Raw genomic sequence first — 18187 nt, 5'->3', positions numbered from 1 at the left:
CTGTCTTTATTTACCGTACATGTACCTACATTCCCTCTTTATACATAGTATTATTTTTGCATACAGGTTGATGTATTTTTTCCCTGTCTTTATTTACTGTACATGTACCTGCATGTACAGGTATGAAGATAAAAATCATGCACATTCTTTGCTGCACAGAAACGTCAGAAAGTTTAAGGTGGCAATGAATGGAGAACAAATATGAACAGGAATTGAATTTATTTTAATATCCAATCCTGTCAAAAGTTCATAATTTGTTTATGTTTTTCTTATACCTGTACATATTAATTCTTACACCTGGGAAATATTTTCTTCATTACACAACAAATCATTAAAACCATTTCCATAGTTGATTTTCTAATGATGGCCATGGACAAAACGTGATTGGGGTTTACCATACCTGCCATGTCTCATGCTGCACACAACAGAAGAAACCATTAATGCCAAAGAGTTCAATAAGTTCTAGGACGGCCGTGGATAAAAAAAAATTGATCAGATTTAAATCTGTCCCTTCAATGTTTTTATCCTATCCTGTCCAATGTTTATCTTTATTTGTTTTTTTTTTCTCGTACCTTTGCAGGTCAAAATCTTATACATGAAAAACCTTATGCTGTATGCATTTATCTTTTGCTTTTACATATATGCAGGTCAAAATCTTATATATGAAAAACCTTATGCTGTATATGTTTACTTTTTCCTTGTACCTATGCAAGTCAAAATCTTATTACATGAAAAACCTTATGCTGTATATGTTTATTTTTGATTATCCCTATGCAGGTCAAAATCTTATACATGAAAAATATTATGCTATATACATTTACCTTTTGCTTCATACATAATATGCAGGTCAAAATCTTATACATGAAAAACCTTATGCTGTATATGCTTATTTTTTGCTTATCCCTATGCAGGTCAAAATCTTATACGTGAGGAACCTTATGCTGCACACAACAGAAGAAACCATCGCCAAAGAGTTCAACAAGTTCAAGGAAGGAAGCGTGGAGAGAGTGAAGAAACTCAGAGATTTTGCCTTCATCCATTTCTTCTCCAGGGAAGATGCCCTCAATGCAATGAATGCTATGGACGGTAAGTAACGGGGGATTTCATGAAAGTACTTGTGTCAGTGTGTGTGATATATGTTGTAAGCTACTGAAGTACTTGCATGTGATTGGCTGTGAGGTTATTTGTCATTAAGAATCACTGACAAGGGGCTTTGTGAAAGTCTCTAGAGCCTTATTCAAACCACTGTTGGAATCTCGGGTTTTATAATTCCATGACCAGATTTGTTTGTAGTTTACTTTGACAGTATTCTTCAAATTTTGAACAATAGTAGTATCTGTTTCAATCAGATAATTGAAATTAATTGGGAAAAATATGCGAGATAATTAACTTGGTTGAATCCTTTCGAAGAGTGAGAAGTAACAATATTGTTAGCTAAGTTGTGTGGTTGATATTACCGATGCCATGTTAATTTATTCATAAGCCCACATTTATTTCTCCACATTGCATACCCGAATATTTTTCCATGAAAAAAGGCTATTGAAATTCACTCAGTCTTTGCAAAATCTGCTTTACGAAATATTTTGAATTTTAATCAATATCCATATTTATTTACAGATGCCCTTCTAGATGGTGCTAAGATCGAGGTTGTTCTCGCCAAGCCTGTTGACAAAGGCAATTATGTACGCTACACCCGAGGTTCAGGGCGGGGCTACGTCCAGCAGGGTCTCTATGGTTACGACCAACAACAGACAAGCCCCTCCTACTACCCAGGTTACAGCAACCCTACCGGAATGCCACCTATGTAAGTTATAAGTAAAAAAGATTTGAAGTTTTTGTGAAACTAGCCCTGTTGTATTGACGATTGACAATATAGCACTCATTGCTTCAGGGACCTGTTTCACAAAAACTTCAAATCAGTCACAGTTTTAATGTAAGACATTGTTATAAGTTATTGAAATGGTACCATAGGATTGGTAAGAAATGGTTTTGTTCCGAATTTTTGCCTGTGTTATCAATGGTCAGATTTTCTTAAACTGAGCTCTGTCCGAGGTTAATTGCAGAAAAAGCTAAAATCCCTCAGACAATCCACATGTACCTCATGAAAGAGTAATGAAACACAAATTACTTTGAATGAGAATCCTTAATAAGGTATTCCTTTCCCTTCCTGAAAAAAAATACAATATCAAAAGATGAAGAAAAAAGGATTGTAGAACAAGAGTTGCTTGTTGTTGACTTCCACTTTTGAAATAATCTTTGTGTCCTAATTCAAAAAGGCCAGGGTCCCATTTCATGAAGACTTGAAATAACAACAAACGCCCAATTTCTTTTTAAAAAATTGCCATCAGCCAATCAAATCTTAAGGATTTCAGGAGCTTTAAACTGTTATTGCAAATTTAATATCATAACAAGTTTTATGAAACGGGCCCCAGGTCTTGTGTTTAACAATTGCTAAAGAATCCAGACATCAAGGTTTTTCTTTCCATATTGTCATTTGGTAAGAAAGAATGAGGCAAAGTATTAAAGTCCATATGATTTTCTAGAACCCCTGGATTTGACATTTTCTTTTCATAGGATGGGTATGGCTGGAAGGGGTGGCGGCGGTATGATGCAACGCTCACCGATCCGAGGTGCCCCAAGAGGCCGTGGGGGCGGTATGCGAGGTGCCGGTGGAACGAGAAGCTATGGCATGGGACGGGGCTACAACCGATATGACAGGAAGCCACAAGAGGTATGTCTGCTGTAGGTTCTGTCCTTGGGCTGGTAAACATAAAGCTTTATTAAAATAGTGATTGTTTATGGGCTGATTTTTATAAATGATCATACATGTACACAGTAATCAATGCAGTCAGTTGTAGAAATTAGCCCCTGATCACTCGCTATTTTTTTAGGACAAAGTGATTTATTTAATCAAATTTGTTTCAAAATCATAATTTCGTAAAGATATAAACCCAGTTGAATTTGTTTTTTGAATCACTAACATGAGAAGTTTTACTTTTGAATATTAATGTTTTTTGTTTTTTTTTATCATGTTGTTTATTAACCATATGTTTTTGAAGCATGGTTAATATTATTCATTGACTACCTTATTCAATTGAACTAAAGCAGAAGGCTTTTAAAACAATTTTATCAAAAAGAAAAAACAAAAATTAACTTCTTTCCTTTAATATTTCATATGTACAAAATGCAAGATGTATGAGGATCAGTTTTTGCACGTGGTTATAGGCTCTGTCAAGGAAAAAGTACTTGTTATCAACAAGTTGATTACAAATTTCTATGAGCTTATCAAATTCCAAGACTTCATCATAAAACTCTTGCCACCTCAATTCATAGCAATTTCATGAAACATTGTAATAACTTGATATGGGTATCCTGCCTACAGGCAGTTGTGTTTTGTATTTATTTCTCTCTTAATATTGTCTAATCAATTTCATAATATATTTATACGTATTTATGACTATAATACTACAATTTGGACTAACATGTTCTGGTATTTTCCTTTGTTTATTCCTGTACTTTTGTTCCTCTAACTGTCCCTTCGACTCCAGCCACGCCTGTTCGACCTCCTTCCCGGAATGGAATTGACCCCAACGAACCCCGTAACTCTTAAACCAGAGAAAAATAACATTCAGGTATACTAACATTTAAGCAGACTTTCTATGTGTGAATGACATTGGTTGCCAGTACCCATCCATACTTCTTAACTTTCATATTAACATAACATTATTTCATATAATAATAATATGCAACAATTATATAGCGCTTTAATACAAACAACGCTGTATACTATTACCACTGCTTTAGCATGGCTACCCTGATCAGACATTCAAGGGGTACCTTCCTACCAGGTACCCATCTACTACACATGGGTGGAGAGTGGCAAATGTACATAAACGCCTTGCCAAAGGACACAAGTGCTGTGATGGGAATTGAACCCCCGACCCTGTGGTTCAGAGTCAGGAGACTGAGCCACAACACCTCTACTTCTCATATTCAACAGTAGCATGTAATCTGGACATTTTGTCTTTGCCTGTAGGAGACTGATGTTGTTACGTGAAACGTCAGCAATACGGCTGATATAGATGTAAAGTAGGTCTCGCGTTCTCATCGTTTGTGTCTCGACTAGGATTCTCTCCAGGTTTTTTGTTACATAGCCATTGTGCATCTAGTCTTTCTCATTAGACTATGGCTGATGTTTTGCATAAGAGTATCAGACTCATAAAGGCAAAGACAAAAGCTGCATCCTCTGCCAAAATATAGGCCAGTTTCACAGCAGCCCTCTAGTTTATTGGATCGTCCATGGTTTACATTCACCCATTGAATAATAATAATAGCTGGATTTATAAAGTGCTATTTGCCTGAGTATACAAAGCGTTACTATCATTACCCCGGCTTTAGCTGTGCTGGCATGTACATGTAGGCGTTGAAGCATTCAAGGAATTTATCCTGCTGGGCACCCATTCACCTCACCTGGGTCGAGTGCAGCACAGTGTGGATAAATTTCTTGCTGAAGCCAGGAAAACACGCCATGGCTAGGATTCAAACCCACGACCCTCTGTTTGAAAGGCAGGAGAACCACTAGACCACGACATGTCCACAAATCACAGATTATATATGAAACCAGAATATTTACTAACATTTCTGCTACATGCATGTTAACCCTATTTTATGAAATAAATGTACAAATACAATATTTTTTTATCGCTTTGAGTTTTTCATTTCGTATTATCATATTTCCTCATTCCTTCCTTTTTTGTACTTGCTCTTTTTTCTAGTACCTCAACTGTATAGATTGTCGATACATGGATATGTAGAGGGGATTTTGCATGTGTTATCATTTTATTGATTCTTCATTGAGCTGTGGCTTATTTATTACAGCTAGAATCAATTTTAAATGATGTAGATTTGCTTTCAAATGAGATGATAAAAATGAATAACGACTTGACAATGCTGACAAATTTACAATGTAAAGCAAAAAGTGAAATACATAAATGATAAAAGGGAACCCACTTTAAAAGCACAGAATGTTTATGAGAGTTCCCTGCAATTAAGGGGATGGGCAAAGTCATATGTATGTCATCCAAACATATATCTTTATTTATAACCATCAAACCCTCCTTTCTTTTCCTTTCCTTTTCATTTTTGTCCTGATTACCAATAATTTGTCATGCTACTGTGTACATGCACATTTTCACTATTTACCATCATTCATTGATGTATGTTCCTGTGTGTATAAAGCGAGTGTTTTCATATCTTAAGTAGATTACTACATGTAGCTCATAAGACATTCATATCTGTGGGCCTTGCATGGTTCCCTGCAGTAATCCATTGCATGCATCCCATTTCACTTATGATGCCCCCAGAAAGTGAGCACCACCTTCCCTTGTTAAGTGCCCTTAAAAAAAAGGTTGTGTCCCTTTTAATTCTTATTTCTAGCCCTGGATTGTGTAAAAAGCAAGTCAATTCATACTTGTCGATGCAAGAAGCAAACTAATTAATCAGTTTGCAGCCTTCCTGCACAAAGGCCGTTAGCGCGCACTGTTCACTGCACGCTAATGGCCTTTCTGCGGGAAGGCAATGTGCAGTGCGCACTAATGGCCTTTGTGCGGGAGGCAACGCGCAGTGCGCGGGAAGGCGATGAGTTGCAACTTTTCAGTGAAAAGTGCATGGCTTGCTAGTTTCTGATAACATCCCACATGTGTATATCAACCTTCTGATTGGTGCTTTTACTGTAGGTCTTGGAGGAGTTGTGCAATAAGAATCAGTGGGGACCACCAAACTTCACCCTCCTCTCGCATCGTACAAACAGTGACGTCCAGCTCTTCATCTATAAGGTAAGATCACTATTGCATTTTACTAAATGCATGATAATTGTAGAACAAGCCTTGTGATTGGTCAATTTGTGTCACATGGAATGTATTATATTGTTATATTCACTTTTTATAGCCTTCCTTTCCCATTGACCCACTAGTGACATCCATCTCTTCATCTACACGATGAGATCACTATTGCAAATAGTTGTTTTTGTGAAACCTCGGACCTGGCAATCCAAGAACTTGGTCATTCTATGACTAATAACAAAATTTCAACAGAAATTACATGTATCTGCACGTTTTCTTTATTGTCCAGATAACAGTCGGAGGTATAATGACCTACTATAACACCCTTGAAGTTTTGCCAGACCACTGATCAGGCTAAGAACTGGTCTACCGGTAGACTCACTTGGCTGTTACCCCCATCACCAGTGCCAACATTTCCAAAGAATGTTTGCGTCCTTTCAGCATTATTTTTCTACTCTCTGTGTCTTTCTTTCTCTCTTCAAGGTAACGATTCTAGGTCTAATGGCCACCTGTCCTGATGGACTCACACCAAAGAAGCTTCGCCAGTCCCAAGACCAGGCCAAGAACTGGTCTAGTCTATCCATTACTTGTCCATAGCCCCCATTCTACTATGCCAGCATTTCAATGGAACTCTCTATTTCCTTTCTTTCTTCAGGTGACAGTTCCTGGTCTAATGGCCAACTATCCCGATGGTCTCACACCCCAGAAACTTTGCCAGACCCCGGACCAGGCCAAGAACTTTGCTGCGGAGTGCCTGTTGGCTTCCCTGGGGGTTCCTGTCGATGGTAAGAGGTACATGTATGTCGCTCCATCTGGTTCTTAAAGTCATCCGCTGAGAGCCAGAAATGCACTTGCCCTGTGAAATCTGTCACTTTCAGAATTCTCTAAGTTCAATAGACTTTACACAGGTGGTACTGGAGCCAATCTTGGGAGGTGTTGTAGAAAAATATTTGCAATCAATAGCAAATTTATGAAAGCAAATCAAGAAACAGATCAGGGCCCCGTCTTACAAAGTGTTGCGATTGATCCAATCTATTGTAACTCTATGGAAATCCGTCGGTGTCATAATTTTTTCTGCAGGACATTTGCAAAGTTAACACACACAAACACACCAAATTCTCAAGAAAGCTATGAATTTATGAATATACATCATATCTAGAAAACATTTTGAACTAAAATGCATTTTAGATATGGGCATTGTTGGCTTTCTACAGTTAGGGTTGACTGAAGGCATGACTTCAGGTGTTGAAAGCGAGATGGAAGTACTTTTGGTTATTACGCGAAGTTGCGTGTGAACCCAACGTACCACACATAGGGTAACTGTTCTTCTTGGTTCTCAGTGGATGGAAGAATGCTTTCAAGAAAACCAAAATTCAATCAGCTATGCGCGGATCCAGGGGGCTGGCGGAAGGTGCAGGCACTCTCTTAATATTTAAAAATATAATGATGCTCCACATAGAATACCTTCATTGCTTCATTATGCACCCAGTAACATGAATGATGAACTTTTTTCATTTTTTTTTTTTGCTTGTCAAATTTTTGGGACGATTCACACCCCGGATGTAGTCCAACTCTGGAAATAAACTAAAGAAAGAAATCGAAGACAGGAAAAAGTCTGAAATGAAATAAAGTCCTTCTCTGGATCCGCGCCTGATTGTGGCATAAGTTTTACTAGAAGTTTCTCTTGTGGAGTGTGCATGCGTGTTCATAATTCATGCGATGTCATTCGAGGTTGTGTAACTTGACCAAAAAAAATGTAAGACGAAAAAGACTAAAATGAGCGAGGTTCATCATTAGTTTGTGGATGACTAGTTAATAGATATCATGAACTATAATATATGAGAAGAAAATGAATGTGTAACATGCTTTGCAGATTCTCAGTGTGGTATATAAATTTTAAAAATTATTTTTATTCATTTATTTAGTTTCTATTTTTGTTTTATGTTCATGCGTGTATTTTTTATTTTATTTATATATTAATTTGTCTGTTTTGTTTTTCCTTTTTTTATGGGGATTAATCATCTTGTTATGAACTAGCAATAACAACTGTATATATAGGAAAATGTCCGACACAAAAATGGAAAAAAATAAATTAGAATAAAAGAATGCAATGAAAAGTATATATGAAAATAATAAAAATAAATAATTGGATATAATCAGATTAATAAATAAAATATTTTAAAATGATCTCAAAGTATTTTTTGGATGATTAAGTTTTATAACTGATTTCTATGGAAAGGGGGGGGGGGGGGGGTGGGGTAATGTTGTACTCATTATGCAAGCAAACATATGTAAGCCAAGTCATTGAAGTAGTTCATAATATTGAGTGGCAAGAAATGAAAATGTGTGTTGTCATGGCAAGAGGCATCAATTTGAAAGTAAATGCTCCTTTGGTTTGCCTTCACTTGGTCTACTTGCAGATGGTCTAATTCTCAGATCATCTATTAACACCATTATGGCTAAACTCACTTGTTCTACCTCAGTCCAATCAATCGTCTAGTAGTCTGTTGGGCTCTCAGTCATTTATTCCAAGTGGTCTAATTTCTACTTCTTCTAATTACCTGTCTGCACTTTGTCATCTGAATATTTGGTTTCTAAACAGTCAATGTATTTCATATAGGCAAGTGGTGTTGAACCAGGGGGACATTATAGACGAAATTGGGATAGCCTATTGGACTTAAGTGCTGTACAAACTACAATTTGGAGCAATCTGCAATTTGACCAAACAGTAAACGAACTGTTTATAGATGAACCAGTTGGGTGTTTCATAAAGCTGTTCATATAAAGTTAGGAGCAACTTTAAGAATGACTGGTGATCCTTTCTTGTAGTAAATGGTACGTACACCAGGGTCCCGTAACACAAAGGTTAGCGATTGATCGTACGCTTGATTTTCACGATTGATTGTACATATTGTAGTCAATGGAATCGATCGTAGAAAATGTTCTATGATCAGTCGCTAACCTTTGTGTTACGGGCCCCTGTTCATTGCTGATGATTTAGCACGTAAAAAAAGGTTCACCAGTCGTTCTTAAAGTCGCTCTTAACTTAGACCAAGTGTAGACCAAGTGGCAATTTACTGCTCTCTGTACAAAGGTACCAATTGCATTATTTTTGTTATCTCACAATACACGCATACAACTAGGTGAGCTGTAATAGAGAGGGCCATGCATAGATTGCAATGTAAGACCTAGACCCTATCTTACAAAGAGCTATGATTGATCCGATCAATCTCAAGTATATATAGAAATCCATCAGTGTCATATTTTTTTTCTTTTGGAAATTTGCTCAATGTCCTTTGAAAACAGAAGAGAAGCATACTGAAAATACTTTGAACAAATAGATGTTGACATTGCTGGCTTTCCATAGTTGCAATTGATTGGATCAATCGCAACTCTTTGTAAGACGGGCCCCTGTTTTTGTCATTCATCAAAATATTCCCCAATTACTCTCAGTGCCCCACCCCCTTTTCCTGTACAGATGAGTGACAAATATGCCACTTTTATTAATGCATACTGCTAGTTCCATTGTAACTGATATTCAAACAGTTTCAAAGCATTACACTTTAACAAATGCCATGGTCCTTAATACGCACATGAAGCAAACTTTCTCTACAATCAGACCTAATAAATTTGTATATTTTAAGGCAAGGTCACTTTCAAAAAGGGCACATTTTTAACAGCAAAGAAGGGAATATAAAAGGGTACACATATATCCAAGGCCGTTGAAAGAGACATTTAGAACAGTCAAAAGGACATGCAGCAATGATGGTCCCAGATGGCCTTTAAGCCCTGTTCAATCTTTTAAATAAATTTTGTAAAATTGATTGTGTATGTAACTAAATGTTAACTATGTCTGGCAAACTCAACAAGAACTGTTTAAAATGGAATTTTAACGGTTTGCTCGGAAAGAACTGTTTGAATATGTTAAAGTTTACAATTTTATGCTTTGAAACTGAATGTTGCATCTGTAATGCTAGAATAGCCCAAACAGACAAGGTATCTAATAAACTCAAATTTAGTTCATGATGAAATTACCACCATAACATGCTTGCCATTCATTTTAATTCATAAAAGAAAAAAAACGAAAGAAAGATCATTGCGACATATTCATTCTTAGATAAACATCTTGCCATGTGGTTTGATATCAGTTTACCAAAGAGTGGGACTGAGTAGCTCCTTGGCCCTTCAGTGTCCACAATTTATTATTAAAGCAGTTATCAAAAGCACACTTTCACTGAGTATGCAGTGTATTTAAACAATATTTTCTCATGGAAAATGTAAACATATGTTTTGCCTTAAATTTTTAGCTTTTTAGCGCAAGGCCATGTTTGTAGTCAGGCTGATATTTCCAAGTCATGAAGCTGCTGGGGAAAACATCCCATAGACTTTGTTACTCGGCCAGAGGCCAAGGCCGGCAAAATGTGGCCTTGAGGCCGGCCTTGACTTCATACCTGGGAAAGCTAGGCCACTTCTTCATTTGGCAAATTTCAATATTATAGCACAAGAAGGGAAATTAAGAAGGGCACAACATTCAACAAATCTCCAAGGCCTATCGGGAAGTGCATTGAGGCCAGTCAACGGGGGCATAAGACTGGTTTAAGCAGAGAAATTTATTGGTAAACAACGGGCAGAACAATTTTTTTTAAATATCATTTTCTGGGGCTTCATTTCACAAACTACTGCCAAAATCTGCAACATTAGACAATCTTTTGCAGTGAATATTGATTTTCCAGGGCGCTCTCTTATTTCATAGGGCTCTTTTGAGTATTATAGGGGCAAAATCACCCATAGCCCCCATGTAATTTTTCCCCTGGAAAAGAACTAGTACATGTAGGGGATTGTTTATCAGACTTATTTTCATTTTACATGTTTTATATGTCTAATATCAACAAGCTTGCAGAAAGCCTTTCTTTTCATTTCATGGCATTCAATTTCATCATGTACATGTACCTCTTCTATTGTTTTTAATTTTCATGAATGCAAGTCTACTCGCTCTCATCCATGTATTACGTGTAACAAGAGTGCTGTTAGACATATACATGTATATATGTAGCATTTATTAATATTGCATCTGCGAGCAAACCTTTAATCATTCTTTTCTTATTCCACTTATTATCATTTTCTTGTTTAGCCCATTATATCATTTTAAAATCACTTCTTGGTATATCTAGTAAAGATTTTGTTTATTTCAAAATGTAGTTAATGTAAGTTTCATGGACTAGGAAAGCAAGATTAGAAAGGGTTATTGACAATTTATCATTCCTTTTTACACTTTTTCTTTAATCATTTTTTCCACACATTCTCTCATCTTCGATCATTTTAATCATTTACATTTTGCTTGATTTCATTTAATTTTTCTTTATTGTTACAATACACATTATCTTATTCTACCAACTTTTTTTTCTGTATAACTTTTCTATCCCATTCCTGATTAACAATTTGTCTGAATCTAAAAAAAAAATCTTGCATTTGATTAATCATGCTTTCAAACATTTTAGAGCATATATTAGCCTTCCTTTCCATTGCTTTGCTTCCTCATTTGCATATCTAGGTGAGGAGAGCCAATCAGAGAGTCCAGTACAGGGAAGCCCCTCCCCTTCACCTTCTCCATACCCCGCCTCCATCCATCATCCTCATCAAATTGGCTCACATCATAGCTCTTATCCATCTAGCCCTGTTGTAGTTAGTGCAGGTAGGAATCCACTTTTCTCCCCTATTTGCGAATGGGACGTTCCATTGCTCACTTCTTTCAATATATTCTGGAATGCTACATTTTCATTTTAGGGGTGTGATCTGCTTTCAAATATTCTTCATTTTTCTCCACCCCTATTTCCTTAAACTTTAATTCACCTTTCTCCCCTATTTAAAGCAAGTGGGGTATTCCCTTGCTATCTTCTCTCATGATAATATGGAATGCTCTATTTCATTGTAGGGGTGGAATTTGCTCTTTAGTAAATCTCTCTTTCCTGTGATGCAGACGAGAGTTCACTTTCAACCCCTATTCTGACAAATAGAAGATTCCATTACTATCTTCTCTCCTAATATTCTGGAATGCACCATTTCATTGTAGGGGTACGATGTGCCCTTCGATCAGCGGCATGCTACTTCTAACACACATGTCATGAGTTTACTTTGATAATAGTTAGAAATGCAAACTTTTAATATAATGGTTTTAATCAAAATTTGTTCCATTTTCATTCTAGCTCATGTAGGTAATGCTATTAGTAGATTTTTTTTCCATCCCATATACAGTGAAACCTGTCTATAGAGACTACCCAAGAGAGGCAAAGAAAGAGCAGTCTTTATGAGCAGGGGCCCGTTGCAGAAAGAGTGGCAATCAATCGCAACTCTAAAAATCATGCGCAACTTGATTTTCAACCAATCAACAGCGCGCATTTGGGACTTGCGATTGATATTTTGGCTTGCGTTTAAACGCCACTCTTTCTGCAACGGGCCCCTGGTGGTCTTTATGAACAGGTTCCTGTAATGCACGTTTCAAACTAGTGGTCACTAACAGACAGTTCTATGCAGATGAGATTGGTGTTTGGATGTATTTTACTTTAAAGGGAGATTTTCTATTAAAAAGAAATCATTTTTACTCCTTCATCATCTAAGATTGCTTCTTTATCTTCTTTTTCTTGATCTTTATAATTGTCTTCTTCTTAATTGGTCTCTGAGCTTCTTCTCTTTCATCCTCTGCCCCCCCCTTCCTCCACGCCCCCATACTTGTAGTCTAGAAGCTATCTGTTGGTGTACATCAGGCAAAAGATTATTTTTTATTTATGTTGGGGGACTACTTACACAACCTATAGCCTAATTCTTCAATATGGGATGAACTTTAATATTGCAGCAAATGGGGAATTTCAGGGGCAAAATCATCCCTACATTAGCCCCTGGGGGCCGTTTCATATAGCTGATCCTGATTTAAGAGCGAATTTACGGATCGAGTGGTGATCCTTTATGATTATGATATTGACCATTCAATGTTTATTGGTGATTATTAAGAGCGTAAGAAAGGTTTACCAGTCGTTCTTAAAGTCGCTCTTAACCTGTCGTTCTTAAAGTCGCTCTTAACTTTATACAAACAGCTTTTATGAAACACCCACATGATGTGCAGTTTGAGTCTTTCCCCTCTCTTCATTCTCCTCCTCTGCCCCATCACCATTGATTGCGATATCCTCTTTTTCTTAGTGGGCCTTTTAATAAATCAATCTTAAAATGGGGTAAATAAGAACTTTGATAGAACCATTGCATGAAAGTGATAAGTAGTTGTAATGATCAGATAAACCTTTCAAAAATACATTTTGTTTTCCAAAATCTAGGTTTCTTGTAATTTAAAACTAATCCACCTGTTAAGGTAGATTTAACAAAGCAGATATGTTCTAGTATTAATGAGTTTTATTTATTTTATGATATATCATGCATTGTCGAAAATGCTTCTTAACAATCACAAAGTCTGGCGCCCCCCTCTCAATTCATCATGTTGGGGAGAGGGGGGGCGCACGCCATTAGCTATTTACTATATCTGCTCATTTAATCTGATAAACCAAACTTGAAATCGGGTTAAAGTGAAAATGTCTATATTCTGAATATTTTATATGTTACTTTCATACATATACAGACAAAAATTTAATAGCCATTAGCGTTTTAACTCCAGTAGTAAAGCAAATTAAAAAGCCATGTATTTTGAAAAACAATTTGACTGTATTGTCTACTATATTAGAATTAAAAACAGTCATGAATTATGAAAATGGTTTGATCAATTGTTTGCATTGAGTGAATTTGTGAGATATATCAACTCATACATGTAGAGCATTTCACCTTTTTAACCCTCAATGCTTCCCTCCGGCTCTATCGACTTACACACCCCTATTTTCTTCCTCCAGGTGGTGATGCCCACACAGCCACATCCCCTCACCCCTACCAATCAGGATCAGGCTACCACCAACAGGGAGGCTACGGGGGTGATGTCTACCACCCGGTCTACCAAGGTTGAGTGAGGGACGTAACCAAGCTGCATAATCATGGCCATCCTCATACTCGCCCCTTCATCGATCTTAAAATCAGTTTTCTAGAAAATCAATTTTAAGGCCACATTTTCCAAGGCCTTATATTGGATAACAGTAAAATCAATTTTAAGCTATAACTAATTTGGTGTTAAAATTGATGATGAAATTGATTTTAAGATTAGTGAAACGGACCCTTGGATGTACTACTACGCACCTGACTACCGTATTTCTTTTTCCAATATTTCTCTGATGGACTTATGTTCATGATTTCTCTTATTAAACGTTCCTTCATTGTTATGTGTGTTGTGAAATCTTACATAGATAAATGAATGTATTTCAGGATTTTTTTGTGTGTTGAAATAGATATAGAGTTTATGATTCATATATAAAAAAATTGAGTTTTAGCTATTCCATGATTTCTTTTTGTTTTAGATCATAGAGTTATGATTTTCATCAGTTTCATCAGTCTATTTTGAAGATTCATAAAAAAAAAATATTGAAAGTTTCATTCACATCAGGGCCTGTAAAACCTGTATGGATTCGCAATTGGTCATATGATAACTTTTAACGATTGCTTGTGCATCATTGGATATGCAATCAGTATTAAAAATTGGTCACATGATCATTCATTTTGGTATGTGAAATGGGCTCTTGAATGGTCATCACAAACAAAGACCTTAAAACATGCTCATTGTGACAAGGGGTGACAACTACAGAAGGTGCTTTATTTTAACACATCCAGCATTGGGGTACTTCTGATCTTTTGGTGTTGAATTGGTGTTATGGGCTGATTTTGACATCACCACAGCACCAGACTTAGAATAAATGGGTGTTGGAGCTAGTGAAGGCAATCAGAATTCTGCATTCGACACCATCACAAACACTAACACTGAACTGCCAGATTATGGTGGGTGTTGGAGCTAGTGAATATAATTTGAACTGTGCATCAGACACCAACACTGAACTCACCTGTAAGTGTTTGAGTTGACAAAGGTTATCTGAATTGTGCATCCAACACCAGCACATAAGCACTAACACTAAACTGCCAAATAGGCCTACTGCCAAAGCATGTTAGGTGTTTGAGCTAGTGATTGCAATCTGAATGGTGCATTCAACACCAACACTGAACTCATGTTTGGTGTTAGCATTAGTGAAGGCAATCTAAATTGTACATCTGACACCAGACATTAAATCACCCATCGTATTGAGAAATACTTCAAAGTATATAGGGGGTCTAGGTGCTACTAATTTCTAGAAAACTTTTCTTCCCCCAAAAAAACTTTTTAAACTCACTTCAACTGCCTCTGAAAGCAAATGAGGTCAGACATTGTACTCTTAAAAAAAAAAATGTGTGAATATCCTTCCTTTCAAAAGAATACTCTGTTGTTGTGCTGATACTGACAATATGACGGTTGAATTTATTTTCTGTTTTTGTTTGATATGTGCCAAAGGTGTGAGGGTTAAGTACAAGATGTAATATATACCGTCTTTCCTTGTCGTCTTTCAAAATATTAGAGGAATTTGTGTCTTTCATACCAAGCGACGGATTATCTGTTGTGATACAGTATCAATATTGTCTTGTCCGAGCGGGCATTTTAGGGGATTCCCCTTTCCCCTGAAATAAAATATCCCATTTTCAGACAGTGTATAGAAATGTATTACAGAGGTGATAGACCAATTTGGTTTAGTATCACTTTCAGCCATGAAAGCACAATAAAACCATTATTTTTCTGTCAGATAAATTGGTAGGAAGATAAGCACAACCGGATAGAAGCATTTATTTTATTCCACAAAAGTGAATACGTGTGTGACCTTGTGTCTTTTTCCAGTAGCATGACTGTTTTTTACCCCAAAGCACAGTCTTTTCCCCTTAGGGAAGTTTTGTTCACCCTTTGAGCATTTTTTTCCCCCTAGAACATTATCTTTTCACAAGGGAAGACGATATGCTTTTTACATTATTGTCTTCCGACCAAGCAAGTTTTATATTGCCCAGCACAAAAGTCTACTTTTACCACATAAGCACAACACACCCCTAAGAAGCACTTTTTGTCACAATGCATGCACTAGCTTTTAGATACTACATGTACATGTAATTTTTATCTAAAAAAAAAATTCCTAATGGTTTTCAGATGGATTTTTATTTTTCCCTGACTAGCACATATTTACTGAAACCCAGTCCATTAAATTGTATGTCTTCAATCTGTTGAAAAGGACAGAGTAGGATGCTTTTTTTTATTAAAATAATAATTACATATTGTTTAACCATTACAGATTAGAAGATCTTTATTCATTCATTGCTATTCATAAAGATCTTAACCTTTTATTCATTAAGAACCTCAAAACATACTCAAAATTTACGTTTGTCATTTAATGTATTTGTGATCATGAAATATTCAGAGAAAGCATTCATTTTCCTTTTGCTTATTTCATTGAAATTCATCAAGCATAAAAACTGCAAGAAAAAAATGAACAAAAACATGAAAATATATTATGATTATGTTCAAATAAGTTGCATATTATAAAACAAGCATGCTGATCAGTAACTTGGAAAAAAGAGAAATTTCTTTTGAAAGTAAATGTATAAAAAAGAACTTATTTTTGGTGTTATTTAAAATGATAATCTATACATCATTTGATTACCCCTATTTTTAACTATTTAATAAAAACCAATTGAAAAACCAATCAAAACTGCTTTTCCAAAATAAGAAAATGCAAGCATCGATCATTTTAGGACATTTGTTCCCATTTTAATCACCTACTGTATAGTTAGTGTTAACTATTTTAAACAAAACGACATCATCAACAGACTTCTTGTGATTTCAATTAAGAAAAAGCATTGTCAAATATTCATATTTTAACTTCAAATTTTGCCTCTAATGTTCATATCATGTAGATAGAGTTTGATGTAGTTTTTAATGTACTTTTAAGAACCATTGTATCATTCCGCAAAATTGTTGCTTGTATTCTACTTTTTAATCGTTGTTCACGTTGTTGACCGAAGTGAGCATCTTAGATTTTAAAGAAAATTCATTGATGTACTTTATCACTATCATTGCTGTACTGTTAACCTGTTTCTTGTGTATATTTCATGAATTTTGAGAAAATCTTTGACAACATAGATTTTGTGTGTTTTAAGAGGGGAAAGAAGAGGATTTCCAGCCAATGCTACAATGAAATGATTCAAGATCCAGCTACTAATAGGTAATTATCCACGAGAGAAACTCCATAATGGACGAAAATTCAATTTTTTTTCAAGTTTTCTTGTCGTTACTCTTGCCTTCTGTTAAAAAAAACAACACAAGTAATCGGACAGAATTAGGGATGAAATTTAAAAAAATCAACTTTATTTAAAGTTAAAGATATTGGTATGAAATTTCACATCAGTGATAGCCTATGGCAGAATCTATTTATTGATGTTATGCAGTGCCTTTAATAATGATTAACTATTTGTGCCATAAGAAAAAGACTCATTTATACTGCCTTATTAAATCAATTAGGAAAAAAATAAACATAATACAGTTGTTGAAGAAGACCAACATTTTACCTACTTCAGTCTCTTTTGACAAAAAAATATTGGACATTCATGGATTTGGCATTTTCTCTACCAAACAGTAGTAATATTTCTGTGTCTATTTGAGTTTTCACTGCATTTGCCAAAAATATATGTACACTGTGTGTGGTATTTTTTTTAAACAGTAGTACAGTACTTGACACATGTGTTCTCTTTCAAACTAGGGAGTACTAAGCATTACATTATGACCTTTTGTATTCACATTTTGTTATGTATTCAGGGGGCCGTTTCATAAAGCTGTTCGTAAGTTAAGAGCGACTGGTGATCCTTTCTTAGGTGCAAAACCATCGCTAATAAATATAGCATTTGCCATAAGGATCACCAGTCGTTTTTAAAGTCGCTCTTAACTTACGAACAGATTTTTTAAACACCCACCTGGTTTGACCTTTGAACTGCCATTTCATTTTGACCTTTCAACTCCTGTACATCTGTTCTCGAAAGAGAGTTGGCGCTTTTCAACCATTTGCTTATTAACGCGTTCAAAGTACAGTTGGGATGAAACATTGTGTTTTACAAAGAAATGGTCCCAGAATTGTTTTTAGAGGAGTATTATTTTTTTAAAAAACAGTGTGGTTTTGACTATCCATCTTTATAAAGTAATTTTTTATTTTTATGCCATACTTTATTCAAATGTGAATTCAATAGGCCAAGACTTCCCAAGCTCTAATTCATAGCGTTCCTTTGAAAGTAAACCTTCCCAGGTAATACTACTGGTTTGAAGTTGGTCTGGTAGCAAGTCTTATATCAGTTAATTTTTTTTGTAATTT

The 18187-nt window shown here is 35.8% G+C and overlaps 1 protein-coding gene across 6 annotated transcripts; it reads left to right on the top strand.

Annotated features, from left to right (window-relative positions):
• The first annotated feature begins 915 nt into the window (after nucleotides 1-915).
• LOC129263715 (APOBEC1 complementation factor-like) lies at nucleotides 916-17975 on the top strand. Of its 6 annotated transcripts, none has more exons than XM_054901620.2 (8): nucleotides 917-1086; nucleotides 1618-1804; nucleotides 2575-2731; nucleotides 3549-3632; nucleotides 5736-5834; nucleotides 6496-6625; nucleotides 11392-11532; nucleotides 13727-17145. In XM_054901620.2, exons 1-8 carry the CDS (start codon nucleotides 939-941, stop codon nucleotides 13834-13836), a joined length of 1056 nt encoding a protein of 351 aa, XP_054757595.1. In that variant the 5' UTR covers nucleotides 917-938; the 3' UTR covers nucleotides 13837-17145. The 6 variants fall into 6 exon arrangements, with proteins under 6 accessions (XP_054757597.1, XP_054757595.1, XP_063957169.1 ...); XM_064101099.1 differs by lacking the exon at nucleotides 11392-11532 and adding an exon at nucleotides 8984-9021; XM_064101100.1 differs by lacking the exon at nucleotides 11392-11532 and adding an exon at nucleotides 8984-9021 and having other exon boundaries at nucleotides 6496-6632.
• The last annotated feature ends 212 nt before the right edge of the window (nucleotides 17976-18187 follow it).

The sequence above is a fragment of the Lytechinus pictus genome, chromosome 6, assembly GCF_037042905.1.
Source record: "Lytechinus pictus isolate F3 Inbred chromosome 6, Lp3.0, whole genome shotgun sequence".
Lineage (NCBI taxonomy): Eukaryota > Metazoa > Echinodermata > Echinoidea > Temnopleuroida > Toxopneustidae > Lytechinus > Lytechinus pictus.
Note: the sequence above shows the minus strand (reverse complement) of the source record. Positions and strands in the feature narration are given on the sequence as shown.